Source organism: Empidonax traillii, unplaced genomic scaffold (assembly GCF_003031625.1).
Source record: "Empidonax traillii isolate 1590-97213 ecotype Southwest subspecies unplaced genomic scaffold, ASM303162v1 scaffold338:size1951571, whole genome shotgun sequence".
NCBI lineage: Eukaryota > Metazoa > Chordata > Aves > Passeriformes > Tyrannidae > Empidonax > Empidonax traillii.
The window spans coordinates 1553494-1575987 of NW_020955531.1; the positions used below are offsets into that span (position 1 = coordinate 1553494).

The 22494-nt window shown below is 44.9% G+C and overlaps 1 protein-coding gene and 1 long non-coding RNA gene across 3 annotated transcripts; both read left to right on the forward strand.

The window, feature by feature from the left end:
* PITPNB (phosphatidylinositol transfer protein beta) lies at window positions 1-17862 on the forward strand. Of its 2 annotated transcripts, XM_027892058.1 has the most exons (12): window positions 1-88; window positions 991-1021; window positions 1811-1956; window positions 2937-3028; window positions 3588-3595; window positions 4664-4738; window positions 5864-5947; window positions 11871-11948; window positions 12457-12567; window positions 13067-13189; window positions 16243-16327; window positions 17196-17862. In XM_027892058.1, the coding sequence occupies exons 1-11, from the start codon at window positions 69-71 to the stop codon at window positions 16288-16290; spliced, it is 816 nt and encodes a 271-aa protein (XP_027747859.1). In that variant the 5' UTR covers window positions 1-68; the 3' UTR covers window positions 16291-16327; window positions 17196-17862. The 2 variants fall into 2 exon arrangements, with proteins under 2 accessions (XP_027747859.1, XP_027747857.1); XM_027892056.1 differs by lacking the exon at window positions 16243-16327.
* A 1752-nt stretch (window positions 17863-19614) lies between these two features.
* Window positions 19615-21411, forward strand: LOC114061479. Its single transcript, XR_003572131.1, has 3 exons — window positions 19615-19692; window positions 20857-20973; window positions 21144-21411. It is a non-coding gene; the product is annotated as an uncharacterized LOC114061479 (long non-coding RNA).
* The last annotated feature ends 1083 nt before the right edge of the window (window positions 21412-22494 follow it).

Here is a 22494-nt window from a genome sequence, read left to right on the forward strand (position 1 = left end):
GATTGGCCGCGCGGGTGGGGGGGGCGGGGCCTGGCGCTGGAGCGGCGCGTGCGCGGAGCGACGGGAAGATGGTGCTGATCAAGGAGTTGTGAGTGGGGGCGGCGGGGGCAGCGCGGGGGGTCTGAGGGGACACCGGGGGGACACCGCGGGGACCCGACACCGCCCCCGCTACCGACACCGCCTCTGCCATCGCCCCCGCCCCTGCCATCGCCCCCGCCCCGCCCGGCCTTCCTCCCGGCCTTCCGCCCGCGCCGCTCCCCCTGGGCCGCGGGGCCGCTCCGCCCGCCCCGCTCCGGCCGGTCCGCACCGCGGGCACACGGCCCGGGCCGCCCCTGCGCGGAGTGGAAGCCGCGGCGCCGCCCCGGGGGCTCCTCGAGTTCCGTCCCTCGGGCCACGCCGTGCCCGGGCGGCGGTGCCGCGGGGAGCGCGGGGTCCCGCGGGATTGCTCCCCGTTTTCCTTGGAAAGCGGTTCGGGTGGCAGCGGCGGCCGTCCTGGAGCGGGGCCAGGGCCCTTCCCTGCTCGCAGCTCCCTGAACTGGCAGCGCCGGGAGTTTCTGGGGAGGTCTTCCCGTAAGGACTTTTGTAGGCAAACCACCAGCTGGTTTCCTCCTCCGTCTCACTCTTTGGCTTTAGATTGCTTAAAAGTCTAGTAACTGTAGTCTCAGTGGTAGTAAAGGTTCAAAAACTTAAACTAAGCACGACATAAAGTTATGGCAGAGGTTGTAGAAGTAGATCCCAAATTTCCTGACTGTTTTCTGCAGCTTCTAACATCCTCCACCCCTTGTTTTTCCTTTCATAATGTGTCTGCCATTGAACTTCACTTGGGTTTATTGCATTATACCCAAAGCCTCCCTGTCAACGTAGCATTTCTAAAGAGAAAACTTGAATTAGCTCCTTTTGACACTTTCTTGAATGCTTGTGTTACATTTTATGTCTGTCATCTGCAGATGAAGCCTAATGATTCATTTTGTTGAATTTGCTCTTTTCCAGCCGAGTGGTTTTACCTTGCTCAGTGCAAGAGGTACGTCCTGGTGCTCTCTGCTTTGTTTGGGCTCAGGGATGGGGTGGGGTTGTGTGGGGTCCAAATTGTCCCCTGTGCTGTGCCTGCTAGAGGGGACTGACACAGGCATGAGCCTCCTTCCTTCCCATCAGGGAATTTCCAGGGAGGCAAATGCAGCCCAGAGCCTTGAGCTGGTTTGTGAGCCCTCCGCTGTCACTTGTGCCACTGTGCCCTGTGGCAGCACTTTCCTGCTGATCAGGTACCGAGGGACTCCAAGCCCGTTCCTAAAGCCAAAAGTCAGAATTGTCCTCTCAGATGTGAAGCCAGCAGTTCAAATGGCACTGGGGTGCATTTAAAGGAGAGGCATGACAGGGGGTCTGAACACGCTCCTGCTTGTCCTGCAGCGTGCATTTCATGGGTCCTGGGAGGGCAGCATCTAGTTGGTTAAAAGTTTGAACTGGGAAGGCTTAGAGCTGGAAATCAGTCATTTCAAAACCTGTAAACTCAAAATACGTGTTTCTTTGATGAAATGAAGAACAAGAAATACACTTTGTTCTTAGGATGGAGAAAATGAAGCATAATGACTTTGGTGTGTTGCCAAAGTGTTGGGTTGTTGTGAAACAACCTGGATATAAACCTGGTGCTTGTGAGCTGCAGATAGGTGTTGTCATAAATATCTTTTATATGGTGCATTTTACTTCCCTGATAATTTTGTTTGTACTTCTGCATTTTTACTGGAAACAGGTAGGTTGTTTTATCTTTTAAAAGTTTTGGCCAACTTCAGTGATGACATTTGAATTCTCTTTTCAGTATCAAGTTGGGCAACTTTACTCTGTGGCAGAAGCTAGCAAAAATGAAACAGGAGGTGGAGAAGGCATTCAAGTCTTAAAAAACGAGCCTTATGAAAATGATGGAGAGAAGGGACAATATACTCACAAGATCTACCATTTAAAGAGGTGAGGAAAACGTTTGATGCACATTGTAGTCACTTTGGTGTGAGGGCAGCCTTCCATTGTCTGCCATTCTAGGACACTTGCTTGTGTCTTTCTGCCACTCTAATTTGCTGAGTTGTGCACAAATGCTCTGGTGAGTGGGAAAACATGTGAAATATGGTGGATTTTAAATACATGTGATGGAGCATTACTTGTGTGGGACAGCTGAAGGAATTGTGTTTGCTTGCTCTAGACAGAGAGGAGTCAAAGATGAGTGGAACATGAGGTTCCTGCCTTAATTATCAGCTGGTTTTTTTTCCTTGGATCAAGAAGAAAAAAGGCCAGGAACTTACTCACCATCCTTGGGGAAAAACTGAGGCTGGAACACTTACCTAGATTGATCTTTGTCTGTCCCTTACGCTTGTGTGTACATGAAGTTTGTTTAAAGTTGCCTCCTTTAAGGACACCACCCTCGAGCATTCTTTTGGGTAACACCAAATTTCTCTTGTATCAGATTTTGTTACTTTTCTCCCCACTGTTCAATTCTTGGTCCCTGTCGGGGCACTCTGTTGGTCTAGAGAGGGCAGTTATTGTCAGGGGTGGTAATTCAGTTGTTCTTGGAGAGCTGCAAGTCTCCTCTTCAGGCACAGTTGCAGACCCGGCAGGGCTCCCCCTGGGCTGCGGGTCAGGAGCTGGAGGGGAGGGCTCTGCCCAGTGCTCTCCCTCAGCAGGTGTCTTTGCTGCTCTGGAAGAGGAAAGACAGCACAGCTTTCATCAGGATCGCAAAGCTCATGCTTGTTTACCTTATGATTACCTTAACCATTTTTTTCTTCATGATGTTGCGATCAGGAGGGGTTTTGGAGTTTCTGGGTATTTCACTGCATGTGCATCATAACACTTCAAATGCTTGGGTAGCATGTGCCCTTCTTTTTGGAGCGGAAGAAGCCAATGAGGAACTTCAGCTGACAGAATTTTTAAATGTTGTCCTTGTTTGTTTTTCCCAGTAAAGTCCCTGGCTTTGTAAGGATGATTGCTCCAGAAGGCTCCCTGGTGTTCCACGAGAAAGCCTGGAATGCATATCCCTACTGTAGAACAAGTAGGTCTCCCCTTGTGTGTTCTGCTGTTGGTGTTCAGTGAAGGGATGGGCTGAAGTGGTTTAGAAGAGCAGGGTCACTGAGAGGAAGATGCATTTCAGATGTTCCTGCTGTGTGTGTGGAGTCTCCTCTGGAAAGGAGAGCTGCTCCTGGGGCTGCTCAGGTCCAGGGGCCTGCAGAGACCTGGCATCCAGTGTCCTGGGGTGGGGGTGAGGAGAGGATTCCCTTCAGGGCAAGGACAGAGCCTATGTGAGAATCACTGTATTTTCATAGTCTGTTAGAGCTGACTACTGGGTTTGAATGTAGTAATTGTAATTTCTAAGAGTAGGCTGGGAGTAGTTTATGTCTGTTTCTGTTGAATAATTTGAAGTGTCCTGGAAGGAACTCCCAAGGTTAAGGCCATCAAGTCAAAGTCTGCTGAGCTCTGTGTGATGCCCACAGCTGCTGTTCACGCTGACTCTGTTGTACTGGGGAGCAGTTATATGCTAGACCTTTCAGAAACAATTGTATCTAATATGATTCTTTTTTTTCCTTTTCATTGCACGGTTTTCCAACGACCAGTTGTGACAGTGAGTATTTGAATTTCTACCAGTCCTATGTGGGGTTTTTTTGAGATAATATTTTGTCTGCTATTACCACTACAGTTCTCTGGCCCCAGCCTGTCATATGTGCCTTGCTAGGGCTCCTGGCATAGAGCTCCCTGTTACTTTATTTGTCTGCACATGGCTATAATTAGAAAGAACTGTAATTTGTAAGAGAAATTATTTCATTTTTGCCATCTTCTTTTATGCCTTTACTTACAATTACAGCTGCATAATATCTGACCTGGTAAGACATAATGCTAAAAAGGGAGGGGAAAAAAAACCCAACGCACCAAATACCAGAAGAACAATTAAATGGAATCATTCCCTACCTGTCTGAAATGCCATTGCTGTCCTGCCTCAGTTAAAATGTGGTAACTGGGAATCTAAATGGATCAGCATAGCTCAGGGTTTGGGTTTGCTTTTTTAAGATGCACGGGAGGGACATCATTAAGACTTTAATGCCCAGGGTATATGTTTTAGTGGCCTGTGTGAGGACACTTACAAGTTAAATGTTAAACTGCTTTATCTGCTCATTTGCAAACGTGGTTTAGATTGTTACCAGGTAGACGCAACACAAGTGAGTTTGAACTCTTGAGCTTGACTCATGATACTTGTGCACACAGGTCTGTGCTTTCTGACTTCTGGGCTCAGCAGGGTTCTGTGACAGCCTTTAGATATTCAGTTTAGTGGTGACTGGACCTTTATGATCATTATTCTGCTGTGCAGTAACATCTAACTGCAGTATTAGTAATCTGAAAATTACTTGAACATAGAGGTAAAGAACTTCAGGGTGGAGGAACCAGGACAGCAAATGGCAGGGGTATTTCTATTGGTGTGCACAGCTAGAGCTGGATTTCTCAAACATACTGCCCCATCTTAAGATTATCGTGTACCTATTTCTGTTTGTAGGTGAGGGGGCTGTTTCTCTGATAAATTAAAGAGGTTCATTTGTTAGTCAAGGCTTAATAGTGGCTTGTATGTAGATACCATTTCTCTAAACTTCAGGCACAGAGGTGTAATCAGACTCATGCTTTTTGCTTTTAATTCTTACAGAATGAATACATGAAAGACAACTTCTTCATAAAAATTGAGACCTGGCATAAACCAGATTTGGGGACAACAGAGAATGTGAGTTGGGGTTTGGATCCTAGACCTTAGTGCAACTGTACAGTTAGTACAGATAAAGTATTCTATACCTGGTAATGGTGGATAATTACTGCATAAAGTCAATGCCTGACCAGTAAGCAGAGCGAGAAAAACATTATTCAGGTCCTTGCGAGGTGGTCAAGCTGTCTCACCTAAGGAGATGCAAGGACAAGAGAAGGTTTTTGGTTTTTAAGGTGAGGTCAGTGCAGATGCTTGATTCTCACACAAATATTTAAATAACTTTTCAGCAAGTTCTTTGACATGCTAGTGATAGTTAGTGTGACAAGTTTTACAACAGGTTTCACGAGACCATTGGAGCTGATCTGTGTACAGTCTGCAGTTAGATATTGAAGCTGCCTTTGTACATTGTCCCAGCTGGCAATATTCTCATTTTCCTCCCCAGACAGTTGATTTGATTCACGGGTCACATCAGGGTAATTTTGATCTGTAGTGACAAACATTTATAAACCATCCACAGAATTGCCAGTCTGTTTCCAGTGCTTGGATGAACTGTAGCTCTGGATGTGCTGCACGGAAGGGGAGTGTTCCTTGGGCAGCTCTGCTTGCTGTAACTAAGTTTAGGTGTGTTGGACAGACTACAGGTGTGGAGCTGATTTCATCCTGAGACCTTTGCACACCCTCAGACCACACACACTTCACCTGGTCCACATTCAAGGCAGCCCTATGGTTCAGGGAGCCTTTGAGATCAGTCAGGTTATTGAAACATGCATATTTGCACTTGGAATTTGTACGGCTTCTTTCTAGCTCAGAAAGCTCATGCAGATTATGGAACGGGTAATGGCTCTAATTAGAGCTTGATTTCATTAGTGCTAACAAATGTGGCAGATGAATACAGCTTAATTTTAAATCCAGGTTTCCTGAATGCACAAAAAGCGAAGGCTTTGTGCTGGTTTAAAATCGATTAGCGAGTGAATTAAACTGTAGCTGTGGAGATCATTCCCTTTGAGAAAGGCAGAGGAAAAAAGGGTAGGTTTGGAGAGCGCTACCTTTATGTAATTCTGAAAATCTCCATGGCACTCACATGTGCTGCACAAGGGGCACCACTGTGTAACGTGCCAGGAATCATTCCTTTTTCTCTTTTTGCAGGTGCACAATTTAGATCCCAACACGTGGAGGAGTGTTGAAGTTGTCCATATTGATATTGCAGATAGAACTCAAGTAGAACCAGGAGTAAGTAAATGCTCTTCTACTGGGATACAGATGCAGCTTGCAGCTGATTGCACTGGTGGTTAGTGTTGATTGTGAATAAGTTAAAGTGGTGTGAAATTTCACCCAACAGAGATGTGAAAAGTATCTTAAACAGAATCATTCATTTATGTCCCTCCCTTACTTCCTTGGTTTTAGTGCTGATGCTTTCTGCACATCTGGATCTGCTGGGGCTGTTGTCTGGTTTGTTTAATTGTAACAGTTGGACTGTTCCATGTGTAATAATTTTTGGACAGTAGAGGAATGGTAGGCACTAATATGGAGAGTATCAAAACCATGAGTCCAGAGCGGGCTCATCCAAATCTCTTCTGATGTTACCACATTCTGTTTCCTTTTTATTAACTTCTAACACCATTTCCACTTTTAGCAGATATTTTGAGGAGGTATTTTCAGATTCAAACTCACAGTGTAGCCCGTCCTTGTGTAGAAATACTTGGGATTAGTTTTCACCATGTGATTCAAATTTTCATTTCCATTTCATCTCCCAGAAACTGAGTTTTGCAAAATCCTGACTTCACTAACCAAAGCCCGGCTTTGTGCTCAGACTCTTAGCAGACTCTGGTAACTCTGAGTTACCTGCAGACTCACCCCCCTGCCATTCACCTGTTTGTCCCTTCTGGGATTAGACAGCAGGAATTCTCTGGGTCCCACACTTAGAACCTCTTCTGGCCTGAAAATTTGCATTTTCTGGCCTTTATCTTCTCAGGACTCCAAGGGAGAGACTTTCCATTTATGCTGAGATATCTTGATCAATTTTAGGTAATGGAACTTGAATTTAGATAGTGTTTTTTTGTTTGTTTGTTTGTTTGTTTTGTTTTGTTTTTTTAACTTCAGCTACATTATAGTAACAAAATTGCCCTGATTGACATGCTGGCTTTGTGCCTTCTGAGAAGGCTGCTGGCCTTGGAAAGTGAATGTACCCTATGAAACCATCACCTGTTTTCCCTGTGTTCTGTTTGTCTAGAGGTTCTTTTCCTGCTGTTTCTTTATCTTTGTTTGATGATATTCGAGCAATCACCAGTTCACTCAGTGGGGTAATATCTGAAATCATGTGCTTTGTATGGTTTGGGGGTTTTTTGTTATGATGCTTGTTTGGGAACTGTCATTCTTAGTGACTGGGTGGGTCTTTTGATCTGCTCCTTTTTTTAGGGAAAAGCAATAATCAGTGTTGCTAAATAAAAGTTTTATTTGTACATTTATCTTCTCAGACATTGTTTTGCCTGGAAAAGCAGCTCAAATGTACGACCTTGGGTAACAGTAGGACTGAAAGAATGAGCTACATTTAAAATCTAGCAATTTTGATAAAAGTTTGCATATATTCAAGATGTATCTTTTTGTTCAGTGAGTGAACATTGTCCACCCTGCTGCAGTGTAGTTTCAGAGCTACAATTGGCATAAATATAAAAATAGTAAATTTCTTTGAGCTACTAATGGCATGCATATGCTAACTCATGCTCATTAAAGTATGTATAGAAATAATTTGGCTGACATCTGTGACTTACTTTCGATAAAAATTTAACCCTGCCCATTCTTAATCATCTCCAGCGTCCGGTCCATGTCACTTTATGTGATTTGTATATAAAAACTACTTCCCAGGAGAGAAAGACTTTTTAAAGAGTAAGCAAAAGTGAACCCTCAATTAACATCAGAAGAGGCTGTGGTTTTGGAAACAATTTGTAGGAAAGCAGAGTGTAGCGAAAAGAAATTGAAATCAGATTTATAGCTATTTTTGTACAACGAAGAAATTAAACATCTTGTTCTAGGTCGCTGTGGATCTTCATTGTATTACTTGAAAGAAAGTTGTAGAACTACAATTTTGTGCTCTAATTAGTCAGATTACTTTACACATGCCACAAGAGTTCAGATTTCTGTGTGCTATCTATCCCTTGTTCTTCAGTTTGAGGAAGTGTACTGGAAATGCTCTTCTGTAGTCTGTAAGGAAGTGTTAAAAGATTCTTGAGATAAAGAGTTTGGTGGGTGGATCTCTTCCATTTCAAACTTAATTTATGATGTGAAAGGCACCTAAAAACTACATGTTATTAATCCTGAAACTTTGAATCATTATATTATGACACATCCCATGGAACAGCCTATCAGTGTATAAATCAGATGTACTTTTAGCTTACTAGTGTTTTCCTCTCCTCTTTATGTTTTCCATCCCTAAGTAAGGCTTTTTCATCCTGTCCTGGGTGTTTATAAATCTCTGTGTCTTCCAGCCTCCTTTCTGGAGACCTTTTAACTTCTCGTTCCGAGCGCGGCACCACCACGTGCATCCACGATGAGATAACCAGGCTGGGTTCGTTTCTCCTTTAAACCTTGGCGTTCTTTCAAAGATGATTTCAGAGAATGGTTTCCCTGATAGCTGTGCTGTAGCTGCAGGACTCTTCAGGAGATGGGAATGACTACAAGACATTTTTGATTAAAAGCCTTTCAGCCAAGCCTACCCAAAACACACGGCTGCATGTCAGTGAAGTGCACACTAGTGCTGGTGGCTGTTTCAGTTATGAGACTTGGGAATCTGACTTGGAAATATGACATACTTGGATAAACCTGATTTTGAACTTCTGTTATGCTGTGAATGAGCACTCACAGAGCTGTGGATCATGTTGAGGGGAAATGCTGGTAGGTGTTCCCTTCCACAGGGACCGTGTGAGAGTTTTCTGCTCAATAACACCAGCAGTAAGTATGTTCTCACATTTAAAACACTAACGCAATACTGAGCTGAAAAGCTGGACTTTGTGTCCACCTGCCTAGTTAGTGTGATGCCACTGTGTGTTCAGGAAGTGCTTTTCATGGATTTGCAGATCAGGCACCAGACTTGTATAACTTTTATGTTAGGTTCAGAAAGTTTTCTTAAAATCATTCTGTCCTGTACATAAGTTTTCACTTTTTATACTTCTTGATAGTGAACTGTGAGCTCTCAGGATTATTATTACCACTCTGAGCAGGGCTCAAAACTGAGAATGAGAATTGTAAAGAAGCATCCAGGTTCTGGGTTTGTTAGAATGTTTATTTTATGAGGTTTATGATCTCTCTAAATAATTCTTTTCAGTAGATTGTTGCATTCATGCATATTATGTTGAGAATTTGAGCAGAAACTGCCTGTGAAATTATACTTGTGCATTTCTTTGAAATGGTTTTAGCTCCTCTATCTTGTTATGCTGCTGCATGCTGATGTTTGCCTGTCTGGCTTTCCAGAGGGCTTCGGGGTTTGAGCTGTAATATTTGCTCCAGCAGCTGCCTGCTTTTCTTCCTAAGAAGGACTTGCTGTTGTCAGGAGTTAAGCTCTTGCTGCACAGATATTTTCCTTAAACTCTGCAAAGAACTGTTGTTTATTTGTACTTTGGCTCTAGTCCAGTCTTCTTCCCTGCGTGCTGGTAGGGTTTGTGTGTGGAGAAGAGTTCCTACAATGCTGTCCTGTCCATCTGGGCTTTAGTCTATACAGGGATTTGTCTGTCCTTAACAGGGTTTGGGTTAATTGAGTTCTGAAAGGTCTTGTTCAATACTTCTGTCTATAGCATAGAAAACTTTACCATGACTCATCTAATTTCTTTGAACTTTTGTTTTCACTCCTACATTTTACTCCTAGATAACATTTTGTTCCCCAGTGTTTCCAGCTCTGGTTATTTATGTGTGGGTCCCAAATGCAAGAACAAGCTGCTTTTTACCAATGTCCCTGTGCAGTGGGAGGTGGGATGGCAGGTAACAGCATCGTGTGGGCTTGGATGTCCCTGGAGTATCCAGACAAATCATCTCACAACATAAACCAGGTAGATGAAGGTTGCCACATGTAGGTGAGTTTAAATGCCACATGCCCCACACCACTATGGTGTGAGCTCTGCCTTGGCAGGGTATTCACACAGTGAAAATAAATTCAGGGTTGTCTCAATGCAGTACCTGTTTTTATTTACAAAACTGGCACTAAGATGTGGATTCTTGTATTTCTGTTTAGCACATCACTGCCCTAAAACAGCAGCAACAGTTGTGCCAGCAATTAGTTATCTAGAGCAAAATTGTTTATCCATTACTATAGCTTGATCCTTTTCCATGTCTTCCATCCAGGGGTTGAGTGCAATTTTTAAAAGGCAGTCATGATCAGTAATTTAAAACATTCAATTTATTTTTATAAAAACCCTCTGCTGTAGTATTTGCATAGATTTCCTAGAGGTGATTTATATGTAAAAAAACCGCCTCTTTTTCTACCCAAGGCTTGTTATAAAAAAAGTGTATCACGTTGAGTCTTCCAGGACATGCAGAACCTGAGATTCCAGTGGGTTGCATCTGTCCTCTCCCATAGTATTTGGAAATAACTCATGAGAAGAGAAGTCTGCAGCTGGTGGCAAGTCCTGTGAGCTGTGTGGCTCCCTGGCTCCCTGCTGGGCTCCCAGAGGAGCCAGTCTTGGACACAGCCAGTGGCTCCAGCTCACTGTAGTGAGCACTCACAGAGTGCTGTGCTCACTGCTGAGCTGAGGCAGGGCTGGATATCGTGTGCTGCTGTGTATCTGCTCTTTTTGATGTCTGTGAAAAGGAAATGTGCTGTACTGCAGTAAAATCATAACTAGGTGGGGTTTACTGAAATTCAGGTGACAAATATGTCTGTTAGTCTTTCTGCAATTACAGTAACTCGAGTGGACTTTAAATGTTTCAGTGTTACTGAATTTCAGTGTTGCTGTGCGGGTTCCTCGGGCTGTTCCCTGGGGCAGGCGAAGGGTTGGGGAGCACTGTGGCAGCCCCTGCTGAGGCTGGCTGGCTCAAATGTGGGCTCTTCAAATAAAACACGTTGTTTCAGTTAAGAGGGAGAACTAGAGGGAGCTCCTGGTTTGTGGAAGTTCATAAAACCTTGATTAGCAACGTGATTGGAATGTCTTGACTCACTTGGCTGCTTCTAGGAAATATTTGTTCCAGTTCCTAAATTTTGATTGTGTATGTTTGAACTCTCCATATGGAAGTTTGAATAGCTAGTAATGCTTTCTAGATATATTAATTACAGAACGGCTGGAAAAATCTATTACAAGGTTTCTTCAGCCTCCTTTAATACACAGGTAGGTAGGTGTGTTAAAAGAACTGGAACAATGAAAGAAAAATGGGGAGAAGAAAGTGTAACAGCTGATTTTCTGTAAGTGAAGTTAGATTCCTCTGAGAGGACCTCCTGTATTTTCCAGTTCCATCTGCTTGCAAAAGGTGGTTATAAATGTCAGAATGGCTGTGAAAGCATTAACAGCTGATATGTGTAGCCTGGCTTTGTGGATTCGGAATTTCAGTCTGGAAGTAGGCTTTGTTCCTTCCTCTCTGCTGATGGAAGAATCTGGAGCTGAAAAGTGATGTGGTCCACGTGGTCTTCAGCTTCTTCTCTTGCAGGTGTTTCTTTCACTCTGTGATCTGCAGATCTTGTCCTTGTTGAAACTTTATTTAAAAATGAAACCTTAAACTCTGCTAAAGTTTGTCTTTCCTGTATCACCCACCAAGCATTTGTTCTGCTTTGAAGCAACTTAAGTTGTTACATTTCTCCTGAGTTGCATGGGTGTAGTGGTTAATCTTGGGTGGATGTTTTTCATACACTGTATAAACCTCATTTCTGAATCCTTGCTTTCTCCTCCCCTCAGAGGTCACAGACCCGGGGGGACAGTGCTGATGGCACAATGTGCACAGCACAGGGCAGCTCTGGCCCAGAGCAGTCCTGGAGAGCTGTCGTGGTGCCAGCAGGCTGGGAGCACCATGGGGGACACGGGCAGTGAGCAGGTGTGATGAGCCAGGGTCAGCCTGTGCTCCAGCCATCCTGCTCCACAGCACTCAGGGAATCGCTTTGGCAGTCGTGGGCAGAAGCTTCATGCGGTGGGACATTGAATCTGGTGGAGTTTTCTTACTGTAAGGGTGTTTTATGTTACAGGACTACAAAGCTGATGAAGATCCTGCATTATTCCAGTCAGTTAAGACGAAGAGAGGACCTCTGGGGCCAAATTGGAAGGTACGGGGAATGGGTGTTAGAGCCTTCTGAAGTCTTTATCAGCAGAAAAACAGAGTTCATGGTTCCTTCAGAACCTTGCTCAACTCCAGTTCAGGAAGAAATTCAGGCCCAGCACATCCTCCGTGGACCCCAGTGACATCCCAGCAGCAGCACAAAGCTTGCCAGTACCCCTTGCCCCTGCCAGCCATCAGAATCCATGTGCATGCCATCCCAAGAGGGAAGAGATTGTGTGTGCCACACCAGAGATCTGAGCAGCTCACTGCTGTGCTCTGGGGTGAATCACAGGCAGTCTGTCAGGAACAGCCCCTAGTTACTGATTAGAATTACTTTTTCTGTAATAATACTTAGAATTATATTTTATAATTATTATAACACAGTTAAATTCCATTAATTTACTATAAATTAATTATATTTTAATAATTCTATTCCATTAATTAAAATTATAATTTCTAATAATTAAAGTAAATTTTTAAAAATTTAAAACTTCTTTCCCGTTGTCCCCAAATAGAAAGAGCTAGCAACTGATGAGGAGTGTCCCAAAATGTGTGCTTACAAGTTGGTGACCATCAAATTTAAGTGGTGGGGACTGCAGAACAAAGTCGAAAACTTTATACAAAAGGTGAGTGCTCCTGCCTTGTGTGGTAGGGGGGGCTGTGTTGATGTGGGGGTTGAGCAGAAACAGTGATGCAGTTTCCTGTCCATTCTCCCAGCCAGTCCAATGATTTGTGTCTTGCTCTCCTACAAATGGGGCTTCAGTGGTGGTTCCAGAACAACTCCCTAAGGGGAAAAAATCAAAGTCTTCAGGAAGTCCTTGTTCTGGTTTGTCAGCTGCCACCTTGGAGCAAAAATAGATTTTAAAAGGATCCTTCATCATTTTCAAGTAATGTCAAATGATGAACTTTCTTGAAACTTTTTTTTTATAGTGAAATTTGTTCATTTTTTCCATGCTAAAGCATGTGAGAAATGAGAGGATTTTAAATTGGATGGAGGGGGCTGAACCTGTAGCAGTGTGAAACAGCACGTTCCTGAAGATTGTAACTCTTCAGCAGGTGCAATCATTTCACCAGCCTTTGGCAAGTCCTAGGCCTATGATCTAATGCTTGTTTATCTTCTTAAAGCAAGAAAAAAGGATATTTACCAACTTCCATCGCCAGCTGTTCTGTTGGATTGACAAGTGGATTGAGCTGACTATGGAGGACATTAGGAGAATGGAGGATGAAACCCAGAGGGAGCTGGAAGCGGTAAGAAAACTTTTTTAAGGCTTAGATGTGGGTGCTTCGACCTGTAGATTTGTCTGTTTGGAACTGAGGCGAGTTGTGTTGTGTCCGTGCCCGTGTGTGTGTTTGGGCAATTGCTGATGAACGCTGTGGCCCCTTTGGTGATCCTCCTGTGCAGCCCCAGGTGCTTCAGGCTTCTGCAGCCTGTGCTGTCAAGCTGGAAGTGGCTGTAAGGGAAATATCTCTGGTGTCATTAAACCCAGAATGCCTGCCCCGACTACCTCCGTGTTTATGGCACCACACCCACTGCACAAAGTCCCATTCAGGGCCTTCCTGCTGCTTGTTGATTAGAAGTCAGAGCTGCCACCTTCCTGTTCCATCACGTGTCCTGCTGTGTTTTATTTCTAGTCATCACTAGATCTGATCACTTTTTCTCTTCAAACGTTTTCAAGCAAGTCTGTGTCACGTGTCAGCCGTTCCACCCCTAATTAGCACAGCAAACCACAATTTTACTTCCAAAAAGGAAGTCACTAAAATTAACTGAGATGGTGTCAGTTTTCCTGCTTTAGTGGCTGTGAGAACCAAATCTCTATATCCTGACGTGGGCTGATACCGGGGAGGAAGCTCAGACATAGGGATTTGTCACTGCTCTTTCCTTTCAGAGGTGGACCACCAAAACAGGCTGGGAAGGGAGCTGTCGTCTGTAGTGTCTTTCCAGAACATAACCTTTGGCATGAACCTTTCCCATATAAAATCCTCATGGCGATTTGCAGGTTCTTTGCAGTCCTTGGATTTGCAGTTGTATTTCACCCCATTTTGACAACTGCTTTATGCCCCAAACCCAGTCAGGTTGCCACTGCCCTTGCACTGTCTTGGTTTTTCCAAAACACAATGTGTCTTCAGCTACAACTTGCTTTTTGTGTGGCTGGACTCATTCCAGACACTCTAACCACGTTGCCCGAGGTTCAGCCCAGCGGTGGGCAGGGCCCTGCGGCGCGTTCTGTGCTCTGTGCCTGGTACCTCTGTGCTGCTGGTACCAAACCAGCTGCAGCTCCTCCATCCCCACTCGTGCTCTCTGGGGACTTTCCAAACTCTGTGGAACAGCCTGTACTATGTAGGGATGTTCCCTGGGTTTGGAGGAAGTGTTTCTTCACGGTCCTGTGCAGCCGTAGATAGATGTGCTGAGCTGGTAGCACCGAACGTTCCTCTCCCATAATCTGGAGGGCTTGGCTGAGTCAGCAGCCCCGGAATAAGCTTTGGACAAGATTGGTCTTCACTCACTGATGCGGACCTTGTGTGCTCTCATGGGCATTTGAGTATTTTTGGCAGATGTCCTCTCAAATCACAGGGATTTCTTCTTGAATTTCTACATTATCCTGTTCCTGATCCTGTTCCTAGAGCCGCCTGTTCCCAAGTGTCTGTGAAGGAGGAGGCATAACCACTTTCCTCTCTAGACTGGTTTTTGCCAGAAGGGTCCCCTTTTGCACACCTGTAGTTCTTGATTTGAAGTGAAAAAGCCTTTATCCAGTTTCCTGAGCAAGGGTAGTGGCAGTGAGGAGTGCTCACCAGGGGTGTGCTGGAAAGAGGCAGCACAACCTGACACACCTGTGTGCCCGAGGAAATTGTTCCTTTGTGTGTCTGCGGACTGTGGATGTTTGTCTTGTAGAGAAAGTTGTTTCACATTTCTCACTGGTAAGTAGCTTCTTTTAAATATTTTTTTTCAAAATGCTTGCTGCTTTTTAGTTCTCCCATTAAGCCAAACCCAGTTCACATGTCTCTGGGTGTAACGTTTATCCTCTTTTTAAAATATCAAATATATTTATTTAATATTTTCTCATTTTGCCAAGCAAGGCAAATAATTTTTTGCAAATAGGTTGTTGTGTAAGATATTGGCATCAGAAACTTGTGTACTGTTGAAAAAGCCTTTTTTTTTTCAAATGTATTGATGTTACACTAACCCAGATTTCTGTGTGTATTGTGAAATGTGAGAGGAGCAGGGACCTACTGTTTCAGGGTTTTCTCTGCTGTTAAAAGAGGGGTACCTACAAACGCCTATAAATGATGCAATTTCAAGGGGTTTGTGGTGAATTATTGGAGAACATCATAAAGGCAAAACTGTCACTGCCAAATAATCTTAATTCTAGCTTTTTCCCAAATAATGTCATATTGTTTCATATTCAACTACTCCATCCATTGTGCTCACCAGTAACTGCCATTACATCCCCAGTACACCACAAAGTGTGTTTTATGGCTGGGACCTCTGAGAAGTGAGTGCTCAGGGATGAGATGCTCAGTGTGAGGTACCTCCGTGCTCCCATCCCTGCAGAGCAGTCAGGCATGGACAGGGCTGTACTTCTGTGGCTGAAAGCCAAACCAGGCACAAAGCAGGGCTGGCACTGCATGTACTTTCCCACATGGCTTCCTGGTGCTCTTCTACTTCTCATGAACACCCTTTCTTCCTCCTGCTCCGAGTTGATCTTTCTCTGGACTCTGTGCACATTCCAGTTCTTTTGTTGCTCCTGTGCTTCATCTTCAGTCAATTTTTATAGTCAGGATCTCTGCTTTTGTTACTTTTCTGTTACTCTCTGAATCCTCATCAGTGTTCTTCCAGTTTCTTTATCCCAGTCCATCTTTTTCTCACTGTTTTTCTTTATCTCTCACTTGGTTGTTTCTGTCTCTGGCTCCTGGAGATGAGAAGCACCTCTGCTCCATGAAACACACATCAGCTCATCAGTGCAGACTAGGAAAGCACCCGGCCCAGCCAAAGCCCTGTGACCAACCTCCCTCACATCTGTGAGAGGGCAGAGATGGCACACTGGGTATCCTGGACAGTGGCTCTATGCTGGAGCATCGTGGGCCAGTAAAAATTCAAGCAGCATTGTTTACAGCTGCTGTCCAGTTCCCAGATCTTGCCAAAAAGAAATACTATATACCTTCTGTCCAAAACCCCTGAGCTGTAGCTGGTCCTGGCTGTGGCCAGGGAGAAGCAGTCCTGGCTCTGTAGATCATTCCTTCTCTCGTACTAACCATGGCACGACAGGTTCTGTGTGTGGAGCTCACATTTTATTTCACTTCAGATGCGTAAGAAGGGTTCCGTTCGAGGCACTTTGGCTGCGGACGTCTAGAGGAGTTCTCTGTAGGTTCTGAGGCAAAGCAAGCTGTGTAAGTCAACTGCTGGATGGAAAAGGAGAAGAGGGATTAATGTTCTGATGGATGGGAATTGCTGGCAGAAATCATTCTAATAATCCACATAACGTGTGTGGCCTTGCCTTGCTCCTGCTCGATCGTGTTGTGGTGATCAGCAGGTGGGACTGACCCGTGGTGCCCAGGGCACACCACACAGGCACTGCCGCAGGCGCTCAGGCCGGGACAGAATTCCTGCAGCGTTGGCCACCTGCCCTGGTGCCTGGTGCTTACCCAGTGCAGACACCTGAGGTGTGGGGCCTGCTGCCACCGTGGCGATGGCACCGGGCCCTGGCGCCCGCCCCTGTCCTTCTGGGCACCAGTTGGACACGTCGGCATCGCTTTGCTGCATGTACAGGAGCAGAGTGATCTGTGGACTTGGTCCACCTCACTTAGGGAACTTGTGGAGTGTCACCTTCCAACCACTTTCAGTTCTTGCAATCCAGTTCCACCCATTATTTACAGACACTAAACCATTTCTGCAGGAGCAGGTTCTCCAGGAGTTAAAGGCTCTTGGTTCTTATGCCCAGCACTTCAGTGCTGCTGTTCCTCGCAGGGACTGTTGTAACACTGCTGGGAATCCCAGCCCAAGGGTGCAAAATCCCACTGATCCGTGTGAGTTCCCCAGTGACAGGGGCAGCTCCCGCCCCTGGGAGCAGCTCCCACCCAAGGACAGCTCCAAATGAGATTCCCTCCGGGCCGGCATTGCTTTGGTGTGACTTGCTCAGTCCCGGTGGTGTTCTGACAGCCCTGCCCTGGCTTTCCCTGGAGATAATTTCCCTGCCTGTTTGGAATTCTCTGTCTGAGGAAGGTGGTAATGCGGAATTTGTGTTTTCTCTCTCCACAGCTGCGTAACCAAGGCCAAGTGAGAGGAACGAGCGCTGCCAATGACGAGTGACGACGGACGGATGCCGAAGCCAGATCTCGGATGTGTGTGTGGGTGCATGACTCTGTATATAACTATACACGCACATGCAGACGGAAGGGGTGGTTACAAGTGTCTCCGGGTGCTATACCTGTCCTAGCAAAGATTCCAAGGAAACTGCTTTCATTATGTATACCCCAAGCAAATAAAAATCAACTGAGTAGTGTCATTTAAAGGATGAATTTTGCTAACTGGTATGTTCATGAATGTCAATACTGGACCAATTTCTGCCCTACTTGTTTTTTTTTCTCCTGTCCGAGTCATTCTGCTCTAACTCACCCATCTTTCATTGTAAAGAAACACTCAAACAAGTTAATTTCGGTTTTATGTCTTCCCTATGTGATGAGTTTTGGAATAGGAACAATGAATGTATTTATAGCTATTTATTTCTGGATTGTCATTATCCTATAGTCAAATCAGAAGAAAATTTCTATTAGTGGAAATTGGAAGACTTTTACTGTTGAATAAGTTTAACCCAAACGTTACCCACTCACTGATTTAAAAGAAAAAAACCCTTGTTTTATTGGACTTTTGTACATTGAAATGCTAATGGTTTTTCTTCATTAAAATTGGCAAGATTAAGGAAAAATGGTTTGTGATTTATAAAGTAATTGCAACTTGAAATTTTTCAGAAGCTGCTTTTTAGACAAGTATGCTGACAGTACCTGTAGAGCATTTCCAGTGTATCTCAGGCCGGGCAGTGAGGAGGGGGACAGCCCTTCTCTCCAGGAACACTCCTGCCTGGGCAGTGGCTGTTTTCCAGAGCTTCCCCTTTGGAAACCGTGCATATGGTCTGGATTTCACACACAGCAATGGAATATAATTATGATTTTAGCTCTTTTCATGTTGAAAATACACTTTGGGAGATGTAGACTTTCAGATATGCTGAAAGTTTCAATTGTAGCCCTGATGTGTTTTCATGCTGTCTTGGAGAGCCCCTGGGGTGACAAATCCCTCCTGTAGGAAACTCCATAGGGAAAAGGTCTTCAGCATGTTTAAGAAACTATACTACTACAGCATATAACAGAGGGATATTATCCAAATGCTTGCTGGATTGGAGACAAAGTATTTTAAAAGCACTAGTCAGATAAAGTTCTATTAATGCCTGGTTTCCTCCCAGCATCCTCGGCAGGGCCAGCCTTGCCTGTGCTCCCATCCTCGGATCCTCACACACAGCCAGGTGCCTTGGAGCCATTTTGGAAATGCATTGCTCGCAAAAGGATCTGATTTCTGTTACTCTCAGTGACAAAATGTTCCTGCACTGGCAAGGTGGGCCAGGTGGGCTGTGCACCTTGTCCTGGTGCTGCACGAGCCAGCACCGCAGCGCCTGCCCTGCGCTGGTGCCTCACCTGCACCGTCACACCCGCCCGCCCTCCAGGCCCCACAGCGTGATGTGTTTTTGTTCCTTTCTGGGTTAGCACTTAAGTGGTTATTTGTCCTGTACCACCAGGAGGTTGGGTTGGTAAATACACGCAGAGATATGGCACACACACACACACACACACACACAGGTCATACATGTGAAGTGCACACTTCCCAAGAGGGCTGCACACCTGGAACCCAAGGGCTCAGATCTCCTCGGTGCTGGAGTTCGTGTCCTACCGTCGTTAATGTGTTGTAACGCAGCTGGTGGGAAAGGGACCCTCTGACTTCCACGGATTTGGACTAGTTGTGAAAATTTGAGAGAATATTGTAGTGAATGTACAATGTTTAGTTTCCTTTTGGCAGTCTCTGGTGTGACTCACAGTAAAGCAGGCAATGAAATTTAATTAAATAAATTTGATCATAAAAAGCTCCGTCTCTTGGCTCAGGCAATGGCACTCGCAGTTTGCTCCCGAGCTGGTGTCTGGGGTCCCTGAGCTGTGCAGAGGGGTGGGAGTGCCCAAAGGCTGCACTGGTGGCTGCTCAGACTGAGTTTGGTTTGGGAGTTGCAGCTGAGCAGTGCTCGTGACTGGAACCTTGACACTCCCGAGTGCCACCGTAACCTGCTGGGCTGGCAGAGGTGGGGCGGGACAGCAGGAGGGGGCTGTAGGTGGGAGGTGCCTCCCACGGGGCACTGTGGGTGCTGATGGGGGTCTGGGTGTCCCTCCCTGGCTGGTCCCATTCCTGCACTCTGCTCAGCACAGCCGAGCTCCGCTCTGGAGTTCTGCCTGCTCAGGTTTTGCGATCACCTGCTGCAAATGGAGACTTTTACGGCTCCTTTGGTAAATGCAGAATTGAATCCTTTCTTTACTACCAGCTTCTTCAGCTTCCAGATGGCAAACCAACAGGAAGCAATGGAAGTGCAACGTAGTTTTGTTATAATGGATATGTAAACGTGATACTTATTCACTGCAATAGACTGCTGTGAACCATATTCCAGCAGTAACCTTTGAAATCCATCACTTGACTGCACACAAGTGTGGTCTAAAAGGGACTTGTAAGGAATTTTCTTTTTTTTTCTTGAGGATTTTTAATCACTGAAAAGAAAGAGGAATGTTTTCTGTCTTTTGCCTTTATCTGTAGACTGAGAAATGTCAGGACAAAGTCTCTCAAGATTTGGGTGTGTTGGGGTTTTCCCACCCTAGGGCCTTTCTAAGTGCTCTCTGAGCAATCTGAAAATGTCCCATAACACAACTCACTCTGAATTTTCAAACCTCAGTCAATTCAGCCATGCTTAGGAGCTATATCATGTACTTGCAAGTGTGGTGCTGTGCTTTTATGACAAATCTGAAGCTTGGGGCTGTGGCTGGGGTTTTCATTCATTCATGCAATTCAAGAGTCTTCTCCATGGAACTATGTCTTGATAGAGACATCAAGAAAATATTTCCTTTGTAGTTTTGTAACTTTGTATGAAAGACTTCCAACTTGCTTGAATTGATGTGGAAAATGGATTTTAATCAACAGTATCTAATTGTCAATCAAGCAGAGATTATCCAGAGGCTGATGGCTGCTGTCCCTATCACTGGGGTGTTTGGTCAGTTGGGACATTTTATTCTTGGGAGCCTCTTCTCCTTGTTACCTGCTGTGGGCAGAATTCAGTGTGCAAATTCTACCACAAAGTTCTGGCACTTGCAATAGTTTAAAATATTATAATGTATAAATTATTATACATTAAATATATATATAAATTATAATATACCTCCAGGTTTTGAAGGCAGATTTTCAATGACTTCCACCTGAGGCATCACCTGCATGTGATTTGAGTGAAATTCTGATAGTCCAGGGAGCCTGTGGCTGTTTGAGGTCCTAGCCTCTTGCAGTAGAGCTGGGATATTTGCTGGTGTGAGGGGCTGTGGTTTGTTTTGCAATGCACCTGCTGAGAGTCTGGAGGTATTTTTGCCACTGTCTTGTGCCTTTTTCTGCTAGTACTTGTTCTGATACTTTTCCTTGTAGTCACTTTGTTTTGGTGTTCTTTACCCCACTTTTGCTAGATATGCTGTATTTTTTCAAAACCTCTCAGCAGGCACCAGCTCAGTCCTGGATGTGTTGCTGTTACCCCTTAGGGCCAGTATCTGCTCTCTGTGCTTCAGAACAGCCTTGGATTTCCCACTGCTGGAAGTGCGGAAAGGTCTAATTTAATTTTAAAACTTTATTTCCTCAGGTTGGAGACATGTTTCTTTCCAAAATGCCACCTACCTTGATTCTTTAACTTTTCTCTGTGAATTTACATGCCTTTCTGGTTTAAAACTGCATATCCAAAACACACAAGAAATTCAAGGTATTTGTTCAATCTGAACTTTGTAGAGCTTCTCCAATCCCAGCTAAAATCTCGATATGCTAATTTAACAGATTTCCTAGTTTCATGAGCTTGGGTTTAGCACCCTCTGGAACAGCACCTAATGCTGTTGCTCCTTTTGCAAGAGTCTCTGTCTCCCTTGTTTCTCACAGATACTCAGTCTAAGGTAAATTAAGGGAATGTGATTATCAGGACTTTGAAAGACCCAGTAGTTACCAGCTAAAATGTACCGTAAAAAGAACCCAGCTACGACAACAAGGGGAGTCCCTGAAAAAGGCTGGAAGCAAAATGACCATAATTGAAATCTGAAAGCAGCAACTTCATACAGAAGTAAACGAAGAGGCGGCTCTTTGTAAATAATGATCTAAAAAGTGTTCTGGGTTGTGAGACCTCATTTCAAATGTATTCATTAAATAATATTTGAATCATTTAACAGTTTGAACTCTACTGCACTGCTAATATCTTCAGGGGATTTTTTTTCAGTAACAAAGACGCCTTTGTTCCCCGCTCAGTGCTTGGGCTGTGCCTTGGATATTAGTTGGAAACCTGATCGCCCGACATCGCTCCGAGGCTGCGAGTACAATGTGAGTCGTCTGCAACCGGGATTAAATCAGGCCCTTTGTAGGGATGCTGAGGGGCCGTGATGATGGTTATGGACAGCAGGAGGTCGTTAACCCTTTGTGCCTCCGGCGGGGAGACGGGAGGTTTGGGGGAGGCTGTCAGCGAGGTGCAGGGGCAGCTGGGGCGGTTGTGTGTACCAGCAAATAGTGTCCGAGTGATTCCTGCTGGAAAGCAAATAATGCCTTACGTGGGGTGGGTGAAATCGTATTGCCTGACCCGGCGCTTGCTGCCTTGGGATGCCACTTCACCACAGTGTGTGGGCAGGGGCACTTTGGTTTAAATTGGAAAAGTCAGGACTGTGAGCAAAGGTGCACCCAGCAGCTCCAGCACTGTCCTGCTCTGCCAGGGCAGGCAGGCGCTGTCCTGCCAGTGAGGGAAGGGGAAGATGGGACCACAGTGTGTGGAGTCCCAGGGGACGACAGGATGGAGAAGGAAGCACCAAGGCAAGTGCTCTCATGAAGCTAATGCTTAGGGGAAATTAAATCATCAGGACTTTATAAAATAGCCTCTGGCTCTCTGCTTTCATAGTAGTTCAATTTATAAGATGATGAAAAATGAATTAACTTTGGTGGTTTGCTGGCATCACCCACAGTGAGCCAGACTTTCCACATGCTCAGAGATCTTTCCTGCTCCACCACGCTTACATAAATTACCACCTGGTTCAATTTTAAAAAAACAGCAGAACAAAGTTGGTCATACAAACTCCACCATAAAACACCAAGAAGAGTTAAACACCGATTAGTGGTACAGAGAGGTGCCATTTCTCATTTATGCTTCACTGAGCTATTTTAGGAAACGTAAAATTTTACTGTTCCTGTAACCAAACTAATTCTGTTGCGCTGTGTATATAAAATGTCTTTTTTTCCCTTTCCCCTCCCCAGC

Bases quoted from the DNA above. Each gene is read 5' to 3' on its own strand.
- PITPNB (XM_027892056.1), top strand. From the start codon at position 69: ATGGTGCTGATCAAGGAGTT. The intron at 1,022-1,810 runs GTACGTCCTGGT...TTCTCTTTTCAG, and splicing joins TACCTTGCTCAGTGCAAGAG to TATCAAGTTGGGCAACTTTA. The intron at 1,957-2,936 runs GTGAGGAAAACG...TGTTTTTCCCAG, and splicing joins AAGATCTACCATTTAAAGAG to TAAAGTCCCTGGCTTTGTAA.